General features: G+C 39.8%; 2 protein-coding genes across 2 annotated transcripts; one reads left to right on the forward strand and one right to left on the reverse strand.

Annotated features, from left to right (window-relative positions):
• Positions 1-709: 709 nt before the first annotated feature.
• On the reverse strand, positions 710-5285 carry ddias (DNA damage-induced apoptosis suppressor). The gene is made up of 5 exons (XM_073464673.1): positions 4915-5285; positions 4565-4726; positions 4316-4424; positions 3468-3766; positions 710-3378 (listed from the first exon to the last, which is right to left on the reverse strand). The coding sequence occupies exons 1-5, from the start codon at positions 5034-5036 to the stop codon at positions 1611-1613; spliced, it is 2460 nt and encodes an 819-aa protein (XP_073320774.1). The 5' UTR covers positions 5037-5285; the 3' UTR covers positions 710-1610.
• A 1979-nt stretch (positions 5286-7264) lies between these two features.
• LOC140995034 (uncharacterized) lies at positions 7265-12125 on the forward strand. Its single transcript, XM_073464919.1, has 9 exons — positions 7265-7350; positions 7450-7641; positions 7869-8017; positions 8137-8285; positions 8371-8530; positions 9567-9660; positions 9812-9890; positions 10356-10429; positions 10532-12125. The coding sequence occupies exons 1-9, from the start codon at positions 7337-7339 to the stop codon at positions 11535-11537; spliced, it is 1917 nt and encodes a 638-aa protein (XP_073321020.1). The 5' UTR covers positions 7265-7336; the 3' UTR covers positions 11538-12125.
• Positions 12126-13632: the final 1507 nt, after the last annotated feature.

Below are 13632 nucleotides of genomic sequence, written 5' to 3' on the forward strand. Positions count from 1 at the left end.
AGCTTATTAAGGACTCGGCTGCCGTCAGAAGTACCAGGCAGCAGAGTGATTCAAATTAGACTGGGGAGCATTCCAGAGCAACAGAGCATCTTGTTGGGGTTGTGATGCACGTCATATATTTAAGGTCCAATGTCCTTTTTCTCTATTATTTCCTCTCAGTACATATTATCTATCAATAAAAGAAAAAATAAAATAATAATAAATAACAATAAAATAAAAGTCTGTCAAGAATTTTATATTTTAATTCAATCATACACATAATTAAGTTACAGTAAATCCAATGGAGAGCAGTCAGGGTAAGAGAAAATGACAGTAGCCTTTACAACACAGTTTGAGTCACTTTTTACAGTGTTTGTTGATTTCTGGCATCCATTGGTCAAAACTGAAGTCACATTGTGGAAACTCTTCAGTGAAACAGAGGTTTATGTGGACCAAAATGTGAAACATGTTTCACTGCTTTCACACAAATTGCTTCAAATGACCACATTTTACAAAATCCATGAAAACTTTTCTCATTCATTCCCCACCACCTGCAAAACACTATATATATGCATATTTTCAAACGCCAACAGTTTTGAAAACAGTAAAATAAATTATTAATCATTCAATACACAGCTGAAAGCCTACCCATGTTTCCTGTTTTGGGTTTTTAGAGAGGGGTAACTAGAACACTCACAGTCCTGTACACTGGGTGACTATACTGTATACATGTTAATGTTTTTTGTTGTTTTTTAATTATTACTGCATGCCTGGGATTTCTAGTAATTTTTTTTGTTATTGTTTTTTCAACTTATTTTTCACAAGTAAATAAATATATGCCTATAGGAAAAAATATGCAATAAATAAAGGGTAGTGAAGCAATTCTATAATAAGATAATCCTTTATTGATCCCCAGAGTGGAAATTCAAATGTTGCAGCAGCACAGAGACAAAGTAGCCTGTAGAAAAGATAAGCGCAAATAAAAATTTAAATAGAAATAAAATACTGAAAGGTGTGAAAAAAAGGAAACATTAATTTAAATTTAAGCTCCAAATTGTGTACCACCTCCTGTTGCTAGTGTTTTTAAAACAGGTGTTAACAGTGATAATGTATGCTTTCAGACTGAGAATTGTTGCCAGGGTTACAGTCAAATGAGCGATAACTTGATAGCTTGATAGCAAAAAATGTAAATGTGACACGTGTCCAGGAGATTCTTTATTTCAAATTCACATTCCGAAACCAGACATTAATAAGAGTTGTCCCACTTTTGCTGCTGTAGTCACTCTGCTTTATTATAACTCATTCTACTGTAAATGTTTGTCAATGAAGACTGTATGTGAAGCAGCTGGACTGTTAAATGTGCAAATAGCAGAAGGAGGGGAGGTAAGGCTTCTCATGTGGTGCCTTTTAACAACCTCTCTCATATCTTTAGTGTTTAATATTCTGTATGTGGTCTATTCTTGGATCTTTCATCACAGAATTGGAGTACCGGCAACAGTGCTGCCAGCAGTAGCAGCGGCAGTAGTGCTACTCTTTACAACACAAAGGTAGGTCTAACTTGTTCTGTCAGTGTGGAATGCATTCAGGAAAAACCTTTGGAACAATTAAAGTCCAATCTGCAACAGAACCTGTCAGACCGAGTCAGAGAACAGATCTCTGGACCAATCACAAGCCTCGTTCTCGTCATCAAGGAGGTAACAATTTGATGCATCCAGACTCCTCTTAACAACAGTCTCACTGTCACCATTTCCTGTTTGTACCAGATCTCTCTGTGATGATGTGAGAGTTTGATCCAACAGAGTTCTTTTACATTTAACTCCACCTCCCTGCTGCCCTTCCCAAGTGAAACCCAAAGTACTGCTGCCGTCATCAGTCAGCCTTCTTCTTCTGAGCTTCACACTCTGTTGTGCTGTAACAGCGGGAGTGGGAGGAACAATAATCTCTTCACTGTCTTCATACTCACACACAGTCACATCACAAGCACTTGAGTCACATTTGTGGTTGATCCCTCCTGTTGAGGCTGTCTTTAAAGCCTCTCTCTGGACCCTCGGGTGTTGCTGAGCCAGCATATGGATTTTATGCTTTTCTGGTTTCCTGAACCTCCTTTTTGGTGTAAATCTGTGTTTGCTGGATGTCGTCCTCCACACCTGGTTTTCTTTTGTAGACTCTCTGTCACCGTGGCTTAGCTGGTTAGCACCGACACAGATAAATCTACTCAGAGGAGTGGTGTTTTTGGCTGCCTTTTTACTGTCCAATTCAGGCAGATTTCTGCTAAAAGCACAAGAATCTTGACCTAAAGACAAGTTTCTGTGCAAGGAGGCAGGTGATCTTGATACAACAGCTCCTTTTACAATCGGGGTGGACTGAGAGGGAGGGATGAAGTCAAGATCTTGTGTGCCTAGTGGCATTAAACTGTCTCTGTTGCATTTATTATGTTTCGGTCTCTGGTTGTCTGGTGTTGAACGCACGGGACAAACTTCTGTGTTTGTCCTGACAGTCTCTTCTTGTGTGGTGAGTGTGTTTGAGTTCATATCGGTCATGAGAGAGCTACTGAAGAGGTCTGCTGAACAATCGTAGGCATCCCCTTCAAGCTGCTCTTCTTCGTTTTCAAAAGACGGCAAACTAGCTTTCTCATCTTCCTGATTACACTCATGGAGACAAATGTTTCTGGCTTGACTCTTGTTTAGACATCCAACAGGATTCTTACACACCTGCTCAGATAAATCATGTCTGCCACCTCCATTCGGTGCAGGTGAATAAGTGATATCCGGTAACATCTGTGAGTTGCTGTCTGTTATCGCTGTGTTAGTATGACGAACAGTAGTTGAGTTGACTGATAAGTTCTTGTCTTGTGATCTGATTTCCAGGTTGTTTTTTGCTGTTTCTTTGTGATTTTGCACATTTAGATGTTGCTTTGTTTCACAAACAATGTCTGAATCTTTGTTTTCCTCACACAAAAACTCAGTAAGACTTTCAGAGAAAGGCAAATCCTCCCAAGCCAAAGAGCTCGCCAAAAAGGTTTTGTTGACTTGTCTGGTCGAAAAACATTTCCCCTTGGAGCTGTTGTGGCCAGGTGGGGAGGGACTGAACCATGTGTTCAGGGTGGGGCTCTTTCCAACAGCTTCCTCAATGGACGGGTGTGGGTATTTGGCAAATGGATGATTGTAAGAACTGCACTCCAAAGACAGAACAGGTGACAGCACCTTCTCCTCTGTGACTTTATGGTCCTCCAGGCAGACTGTCTGTGCACAATGTGGAGTTTTAAAGTTGTCTGTCTGTCGACTGTTATCATCGCCACTGTCCTGGGAACTGCATCCTTCCTCCTGCTCCGCTGATGAAGTCACGAGTCCTAGTGATTGTTGCCATGGAGGTGTTGGTGTAAGGGTGCCGTCTTGTGATCTAGGATAAAGTCAAACGCAACTGTAAAGAAATGTCACAAAAGTGAACAATTTATGCAGTGACACCACCTGACACATCTTAGTCATTACCTTAGCAGTGACTGGGAAAAAAGGCCTGAGGCACAAAGTGTGCCATCGTTGAAGCTTCTGGCCGGAGACTGACGTGCAAGCAGCAGCAGGGTTGTTGCTGGGGGTCCGGAGGTTTTACTGGGATCAGTGGATGCAGCTTTCTGAAGAAGGATCTGATAGTAACTGACCACTGTGCAACCTCCCAGGCCTGTAGCTTTGGGGAGAATCATCTGACTGGCGATAAAGTGAGGCGTGTCTTTGGTGCTGGAGCCATTCCCAACAGGCCCTCTTAACCAAGGCCCACTTTCTGTTTCGGGCAGCTGAAGGACACAAACAAGAGCAGGGATGGTTGAGAATAAGATGGCGAGGTAAACATTAAATTTTGGAAATGTTGTTTAAATATGTATGATTATAGCCTGACCAGAACTGGATTTGAGGCCAATACCAATATTGACATTTGTGTGTTTAAAATACGATAATATATCGGCCAATAGTACATTTTTTAAACATTAACAAACAGTCTTGATACAAATAACTTAGAATTAATTTTATCCGGGCTAGTAGCATGACTACGAATGGCAATGTCGGTCTTTCAGCTAGTGAGTCAACCAGACTGAAATATCTCAACAACTACATGATGGAAAGCCATGACATTTTGTACAGACATTCATGGTTCCTAAAGGATGAATAATACTGACTTTGTTATTCCAGATCTTACTTATCTTGTGAAATATCTGGATTTGCAGAGGATTTTGTGACACAAATCCCTGGGAACACACAAAATTATATTTGGAAACTAACCTATCAAATTTCTTGTATTGGTACAAGCATAACTCCCTTAGACATCCAATACCCAATCGCAATTGTACCTTTAAACCAAAGATGAAATGTCTGCCAATGAAACAGTCCTCGACAGACTTCAGCAACAACGTGGATCTGGTTGATGCTTCGACTGGTCCATCCAAGTCCTCCACTAACCTACAAAATTACAGACACGACAGAAATCCACAAGTTGAGCTTTTGACATGCGCCACACCGGTTAAACCTAAAGTTACCTAGCTAACCACTACTGCTTTGTAGTACGGGCCTCATTCTGTGAACTCATTGTCCGTGCTCACCTCTGTAAACCACTTGCATGAATGCCAAAGAATGGGTTCAAGCAGGCTCCAAATACTGTTACTCCAAATATGCACCTGTCCCTGGCCACCTTCAGTGAGAGACGATATCTGTGATCAACCTGGTCTCTCAGACAGCTGTAGCCACACCTGGAACACCTGCATCTGTGGTGGAGAGACAGATAAACGTGTGTCCATGTCAGTGAGTGGGAGGAGGAGGATTTGCATGCTTGACATAACAAAGTACTGGCATTCATTTTTCAGTGACGTCGCACAACTTTAAGATTAGTCACAGCCAAGATGTTCACAAATCACACAAGTGAGTCTTTGCCGTTGGTTGTTTGCGTTGTTACCTCGTCGTATCCTGCCGTTCAACATCAATCCTCGACAGACAGCCTCTACAGCAGGGATAAAACAGGCGGGCATCTTGGACAGACAACACAACACAGTCCACCAGAGCTCGTCTCACAGACATCAAGTCTGTCCGTGGATCTCTCTGCCCGCTGCTAACGCTAGCAGGCTAACTGAGACTTCTCGCAACACGCAGGAGAGTCACATGAACACAGTTATCACAGCAGCAACTCCTTAACTAACAATTACTTTAAAAAGCAGAGAACCAAACGTGGTTCAAAGCTTAAAAAAAAAACAACAAAACAGGCCAGTTTGTACTCATGAACTTTGGTCTCGTCAACAGGCTGATACAAGTGCTTCTTCTCCTTGTTTTGATTTACCGGCGGTCGGCCTGCCCGCTTGTAGGCGCATTACCGCCACCTACTGGTGTGGGCGTGAAACAGTAGATTGGCCGTGTAGGAAAAACGACTTCTCTGCGAAATCTGTGGGAATGTTGTTATTATAAACACTTGAAAACGTTTTTGTATGTATGTACTTAACGATAAGGATATTAAATTTATGTCTGAAAGTGTAAAAAAATGTCAAAATGCAAAAATAAATAAATAAATCTCATGCCCATATCAGCTGTAAATCGCATTGCCTTTGATAGATGTGTACTTTACAGATACTACATGGTGCAAAAACATGATTATTTGTATGTCTGAAATCTAAATGTCACCAACAACTGATGTTTAATAGAGAGTAGTGAATAAGGGAGTGATTTCATCCCAACACCAGTGTCTGTGTGGTGTGTTATTCCGGTTATACCACACAAAACCACAATGGTGCTTATTTTATTTTCTTTCTTGGAAGGGAGATTTTGAACATTGTCAGTAATTGGGTTTGACACAAGGCTAACAATTGTGCAGAGACATAGTTAGATATACATACATAGTTAAAAGTTTTTTGTTAAAAGTTGTTTAAACTTAAAGTTTATAGTTTTTATTTATCAGCTTCATGAGTTCTTTTAACTTTGATTTGAAATGATGAGTTGGACGAATGCAGTGAATCAACTCATAGTAATAAGTTTCTAAAGGAACATGATCAGCATGTTGGCAGACTTCCCAGCATGCACTGTTTGAGAATAAAACTCTCCTGAGACGCTTCTTTGTTTTATAGTTTGAGGAAAACATCCGTTGTGGAAACTTGCCATGTGTCTTTAATACATTTTAAGATAAGTCATGGTTGAAAACATGGTTGCTTTTTTTATGATTACGAAAAAATATTGTAACCATGATAGAGGTTAGTGTTGAAATCAGTCTTTAGCCCATTATGCCATTTCTTCTGAATAATCTGCTGTGAGTTGCTTCATGATATGTCTTTCTACTGAACCTGTGACAGTGAACCTCAAATGATGTGACTGTTACTACACATAATGGGAAATGAGGAAGTGACTTCTCAAAAAAATCATCACATGTGAAAAAATATCCAATGTATTTGTATTGATTGTAAGTGTCAACAGTTGTAGATTCAACTTAGTATCTTAAGTTTGTCAAACATGTATTCTAAAGTTCATTTAACTTTAAATCACAAAAAAAGAAAACTTAAAAGAAGATGTTAAATTAACTATTCAACCTAAATTAAGTTAACTCAAGTATTTAAGGCAGCAATTGAACAGTCCAAAATGATTTACATTGTACTTGAAGTTTTACTTGAGTCTTAAAGTATCTGATTTTGATCAAAACAACAAATAAAAGTAAATGATACATATATTTACATGCATGTATATACTGTATACTATGTGTCGACTGATTATCAGATCTGACATTCAGAATTTTTCTGATTATCAGAATTAATTAAATTAATTTAAAAATGTCTTCTTCTTTTCCTGCTCTGGTGTAGGATGTAATCTACAAAGTAACTAAGTAAAATATAGTGAGTAAAAGGTCAAATACTTCCAAGATGTAGTGGAGTGGAAGAATGAAGAGATACTCAAGTAAAGTACCTCAAACGTGTACTTAAACACAGTACTTGAGTAAATGTATATTATGCATATCGCACTCTTAACATCTCATCTTTATCTCAGCTCTATTTTTTTCGTCACGACTCATCAGGCCGTTTTATTTCCTGAACAGCTGGTGAAACTGAGATAACTCAACGTTGTCCTGAGGATTTGTGTGTTTGAACCTCTTGATGAAATGAAACAGATAAATACCATTTTCCTTTTCTGTCCCGATAATAAACTGACGCCTGTGTGCCGCCCTCTTCCCACTGCTGTGAGAGGAAATGGGAGTGGGGAGCTCTTACCACTGCATTAGTGGCTCAGTGTTTCCAGTAAGAGCTTTCCATAAGAGGAAGTAGGAGAGAGGCAGAGTCCTCAGTCCTCTTCAAAAGACGTGGCTGAGCTGGGTTGTTGTCTTAGAAGCGGATTGAACTCGTCCCAGCATGACGTTAAAGAGGTAATGTCGATTATTCTCTACTATCCCACCAACATAATCTCACCTGTCGCTTTCAAGTAAAGAAAAACAGCCTCATTTTCTGTTGTGTTTCCTTTCCAGGCGAGTGGGCGACACGCTGTCCGTCGCCCTGCTTGTTGTAGGATATGCGACTGCCATGGCTCTCTCAGGTTCGCACATAGACACAGTCCAAAATCTTAGTTGTACCCACGACTTCGACAAGATGATTTGCGACGTTGAAGCGCCGACCTGCGCTGGATACAGCCTGACTCTCCAGAGCGACAGCCGGGAAGAGTAAACTGATTTAACTTATATTTACAAACTTTTTATTCATTTATTTATTCATTTATTTATTTATTTATTTTTGTTCTAGTTGGGAAATCAAATGGTTATAATGATTCATTTCACTAGAATATTCAGTAATGCATGTTTTTTTCATATATTAGGATCAGCCTGAGAAGTCAGAAATATTTAATGTAATAATGTTGTACACATATACTTAATTATCTCTTATTCTACAGGGAAGCGTCCTGCATTTTCAACCAGTGTGACAGTGAAAAGTGCTGTTGCTCACCACAAATGCTTCTTATCTATGGGGAGACTCACAACGCAACAGTTTGGAAAGGAGCTGAAAGCTTGACCTCCAAGATCATCAGCATCGAAGACAGCTGTAAGTCAGCTCCCTTTTTTAACTGGAAATCTTCATCTTCCTGGAATAGACTGATCCAGTCCCAGATTAACAGATTGGATACCTGATAAACCTATTTTCTTGCCTCTCCTCTTCCACAGTTAAACCCAGAGTCCCAATGAACGTCACAGTGAAAGAATCCAATGGGAATTTTGAAGTCACCTGGAGGACAAACATGGATCATAAGCCCAGTATCAGGGACACATTGACTGCCATTGTGACTTATCGTAAAAAAGGGGACACACAAAAGGTAACGTCATAACTGAGATCATTTGTCCTGGAGATGTAGACATAGACAGGGACATTTAATTATGTCTTATGTTTATCCATTCCAGGTATCTAAACCTTTCACACCAACTACAGTTAATGGACTGAAATACTATGAAATAAATGGTAAAGACTTGGAGCCAAATACAACATATTTGGTCAGCGTGAGAAGCGAGAACTGGTACGGCATCCCCAGTGACAGCAGTGAAGAGGTGGAATTCACAACGTGTAAGTGTCGTCTTTACGGTCCTGTTGTCAGTTTTTATGCAGTATCCTGTATATTTCTTTGCTGAACTTTGCTGAAAAAGACCTAAAATAAAAGTGGAGGATCGGACCTATTGTATAAGAGTTTAAGCATATGACCAGTGTGTGAAACATACATACACATTATTTAAAAGACCACTGAAAGCTTCAAAATCAAGTTAGAGAGTTAACAAATTATTTTCACTTTATCTAAACTGTAAACTTGATTTGACAGTTATTCAAAACCTTCTTCAAAACAGAAAAAGCACATGTTGTTATGATGCTATTTCTTATATTTAATGCAGTTTGAGCTAGCAAAGAAGTATTTATTTTCTCCATAACTGAATAAACAAGCTGTTCTCAGGAAAATAAGGTCCCCGGTGTTTCTCCTTTTAAGGTCAGTTTGTTTGTTTCGATGAGTTGGTCATGAAAGTGAAGGGAGTTTGTTTAGTCTCAGTCTGTTTAGGCATAAAAAATGATGTTATCTTTGGGATTGGCAGGTAGTCGAGGTTTTCTAGTTCCCAGCATTCATTGCCCTTAAATTTCAAAAACACAAAATCATTGAAACATTCAAAAGGGATCAAGGTGTAGCATTTGTGGGATTTGAAAATGTTTTACTTTCATATAATTAATTTATTTCATATTTTTATTGTATTAATGCTTCTGGGGAACACAGGGAGGTGGATCCATATTTGCATGTATTTGTCTGTAAACTGAAGTGTGTGGACCTTACTGATCCATGTTATGCACCCGTGAACTTCTGTATTGAGATGTGGCCGCTCAAATCTAAATACATATTTAATCAGGGGCCACTTTAAAGATGTGATAATGCCAACAGCTGCTGATACAGTGTTTACAGGTGTTAAATGGTCCCTTTGTGGATCCTGTTACTGACTTGTAAGACAAGCCTGGTGCAAAACTAAAGGCACACACGATGAACTTCTCTCTAGTTTATCTCTCTTCCGTACGCCGTCTCATCTCATGTCCGTTCTAAACTTCCTTCATATGTGTTGCTTCACAGCTATGTCCCTTCATGTCCTGCTCCTGGCTATCATCATCAGCCTCAGTATTGCAGCAGTCATCATCAGTGGTGCTATATATGGCTGTTATGTAAAGTAAGTCATGCAGATTAAAAAGATCTTCTTTGCCTTGTGTCTCTGTTAGTGAATAATATGAAGGGCTTAAATACATCCACCCCGGTGTTGTGTTTATGTGGCATCCATATTATTTTCTTAAATTTTCATTTTTTTTTGCTTTTGACTTTAGGTTCAAAACAATGTGGTGGGACTCAGTTGCTAAATGTCCAAATCCAAGACTTCTTGATATGCATCCACGCAAGGAAGAGGTAAGGCACCTGTTGATGTAAAGTTAATGTTGGTCATAAATTTAAAACTTGCAACATCACATCACAACTTGCATCTGTTTATTTTATTTAAAGCAACATTGTGTAACTTTTCCCCCCTTAAAATACCAGCTTCAATTAGACAATTTCAGATTACCGCTACCTGGTGGTATGGAGAGTTATTTCCCCTCACGCAGGTGCAGAACGTACAAGCTAGTTACCTGTTGTCTTTGTGGTGTGTTCAAGTTCAACAGTCAGCCTTTGTTGCCGCCAGATTGGTGTGTTTGGGCAGCAATGCAGCATGAAATCAACAACTGGTGCCATGTTTTATTAAAAGAATACAAGCTTGTACTCTGCACTGTTAAATAGTTTGTGTAGAATCTATTAAAGAAGGACATTTATTTCTAGATTGATTCCTTTAACTGAAGTGTTCACATCTGTAGTTTCATTTTATCCTCCTTGCTGCAGATCTTGAAGCCGTTTCGACCTGTCTTCTCCGCTGTCTGTGTCGAGCCTCTTATTCCAGACGACAGCAAATCATGGTCAGTATGGCTGCACCAGTGCATCAACAATACAACACATTTCCTTAAGGAGTTCTGTGTGATTACATTGGCAGTTTAAGTAACAAGTTCCTCTGTATTCAGGTCAAAGGGGTCACTGCATGACAGCAGCAGCGGGAGCCCTCAGCAAAGCAGTGGAATCAGCACTGGCTCCTCTTGTATCAGCTATGCTAACACAGAGCCTGTTGACATCGTAGCCGGTGTTCAGGAGGCCCTTGGTAAAGTCTTTGCCGATATAAGCCCGATATCACCTATGACCATCAACCCACTTCCAGAAATGAACAAAGAGATCGGTCTATTCTCTCCGTACAACCTTTGTGATGTCAGAGCTGATGACGTGAATTCTGGATCATCTGGCTTTGACAACAAAACCTACTTCAACCTCATCCCAAACCTCCCACACCAGACTACGATGGAGAGCTCCGAGGTCCAGATGCAGTGTGACTCCGCATACCATCCTAGTCAGGGTGACATTGTGATCTGTGCTGACCAACAGGTACAGGCTTGTCCGCTTATTACTTTTCCCCCAGCGGTTTCATCTCTTATGCCAATGGACATATCCTATCAGCAGTGTAATTCAGATTCTGGGAGATTTTCCTGTGCAGAAGACTCCAGTTTGTCCTCCAGCTCTAGCAGCACCAACCCAATTGCGTCATGTGATCCTGCATCCAGAGTTGAGGCCGGGTGTGAGAGGTCTGATGAGGCGGTCGGTGACACCACAAAGCTAAATGGAACACATGAAGTGGCCATTAAATGCGATGAAAATCCCTGCTACGGCTGTGTGCCTGCAACCTCATGCAGCTTTCCTCCAGTGAATGACGACTATCAGGCTTTTCAAAATCTGGTGGGGCAGCCTGACATTTTGTTCACAGAGCAGCGGAGCGGTGAGGAAGAGGAACAATTTGACAAATATCCAGAGGAATCATTCAATGAGATGCCTCAAATACTCCTAAGCCCAGGTGTTCCAGGATTCATTAATAATGTCCAGGATGGAAAGTGTCTCTCTGCACTCGAAAGACCTCTCCTCTCTTTGGTATCTGCTGGCCAGTCAATGCCAGCGATCACAGACAGCGGCTATCAAAGTGTGTAGTGCTGAATTTTTGACGCACTCATTTTTGGGGGCTTCTTTGGATCATAAACATTGTTGAGAAATGTTGAAAATAAGAGTGAGGAACAGGGTGACAGAACAGACTGATGGTGTTCAAAATCTGCACCATGACGTCTCACCTCTCACCACAAGCTGGTCTGCATTTCCCTGACAACGCCTGCTGATGAAGATTATTTGATAATGATATTGCTGTAAAGTGATTTACAGTCACATCTTTGCACCTTAAGAGCAGCTGCTTTGTTTACCCTGTAAATACTTTGCAACTTTGTTTGAGCACGAAAGTTTGTACATAGAGAAACAGAAGAAAATGTGAAAAAAACAGCAGTTGGTTCATGTATTTCACATATTCAATAAGTCCTTTTGATTTTCACATTTAAATGGAGATAACTCTTGGTGGATGTAAGTGTGTTAAGTGTTGTGTTCTACTCATCCAGTCCATAGGGTTAGGGTAAGTTGTTTAATCTGTCTGTGAGCTTGATTTGAACGCGCAAGGGGAGTCATGTTTCAAAACGGCCCAATTCGATTGAGACTTTCAAAGAAGAAATGCATCATAGCCGGCTATAAACTGCGTCTGAAACGAGCAACAACAATCAGCTTTCGTGCGTGCTCGGGCAGCTCATGGTTGTGAAATCACTTCCTCATAGCTTTTCTCTGGAACTGTTAAGTCACTTCCACGGAAAAGTGTGTCACACAGCACATTATACTCGCTAAGGAAAGACATGTAGCTAAAAGGAACTTGTATTCGTGTGAATAAGTTAAGTAATGGTTGTATTCTTGGTAGAAGCGAAACAAATGTTACATCTGAGCACATGGCATCTGCACTAATACATGTTCAAAAATATTTCAAATAAAGTTGTTCATATTGTGGAATGTGGATTTTTCTGAGTTGTGTTTGCTACAGCGAGACATCACTGCTGGGTTTCTTAATGTTGTTTCAATGCATAAGGAGCAATTTCTATTGACTTCAGTTATATTGTTGTAACAAAATAACCATTTTCTTTTTTTTTCGTGACGTGGATAAATTGACCCCAAGCAGCAGTTATTATGTGGAACTTGCAAAAGACCAAACATGTCCTTCCTTAATTTGTATTTTATGATGAAACTGGTCACTGGTGTCAGACATAATTCGGGGAGGAATATTTCGAAAGAGTAAACAGTGGCACGCAACAAAATTAATGTGCAGGGAAGAGAGATGTGACTGCTTTGAGTTAGGTATGTAAGCTGTCAGTGCACTGAGACACTGAGCTACTGATTAACTGAACATATTCATGTGTAGTTATACCATGAGAATGACTTAATGCAGAGTGCTGTTTCAGCAATAAATACAGTATTTTACAACAGCTGTAGTGCTGACAGTAAATTATAGTATATAAGGTCATACTTGAGTAAAAGTAAAGAAATTGTGTTACAATATTACTTTGGTAAAAGTGAAATTCACTCATATGGATCGCACAAAAGTCTTAAAGTATCTCATATTAAATGTACTCCAAGTAAAAGTTAATTATACATATATTTTCATGTATTTATATACTGTATACTACAGGTCAGCCTGGCTGATTATTGGATCTGATAAGCACCATTTTTCCGATCATCAGAATCAGTGTGGTTTTTATTTGTCGATAAAATAAATTGATTAAAAAATGTGCGACTTTCCCTCTGATGCAGCATGCGAACTGCAAACTAGTAACTAAAGTTTTCAATTGAATGTAGTGAGTAAAAAGTACAATATTTGCCTCCAAAATATGATGGAGCGGATGTATAAAGTAACAGAAAATGGAAATGGTCAAGTGAAGTACAAGTACCTCAAAATTGTACTTTAATATATAGCACACAGTCTCACCTAATACTTATCTGATAATGTGACTGTGTGTGCACTGTATATTATAATGTATCAAACAGCATGTTTGGATGTGAACAGTGTTAACAGGAGGCTCACAAGTTTAAAGGGGCATTGCTTATGAATTTCAGCAGTAAAGGAACCTCTTGCAACATGTGGCTGCAGTGGTGTCTGTCACAAACAGCGTTAACACTGCTTCCACCTGGTGGTCTTACATGAACACACCGTGTCTCTCACTGC

This window comes from Pagrus major, chromosome 4 (genome assembly GCF_040436345.1).
Source record: "Pagrus major chromosome 4, Pma_NU_1.0".
Lineage (NCBI taxonomy): Eukaryota > Metazoa > Chordata > Actinopteri > Spariformes > Sparidae > Pagrus > Pagrus major.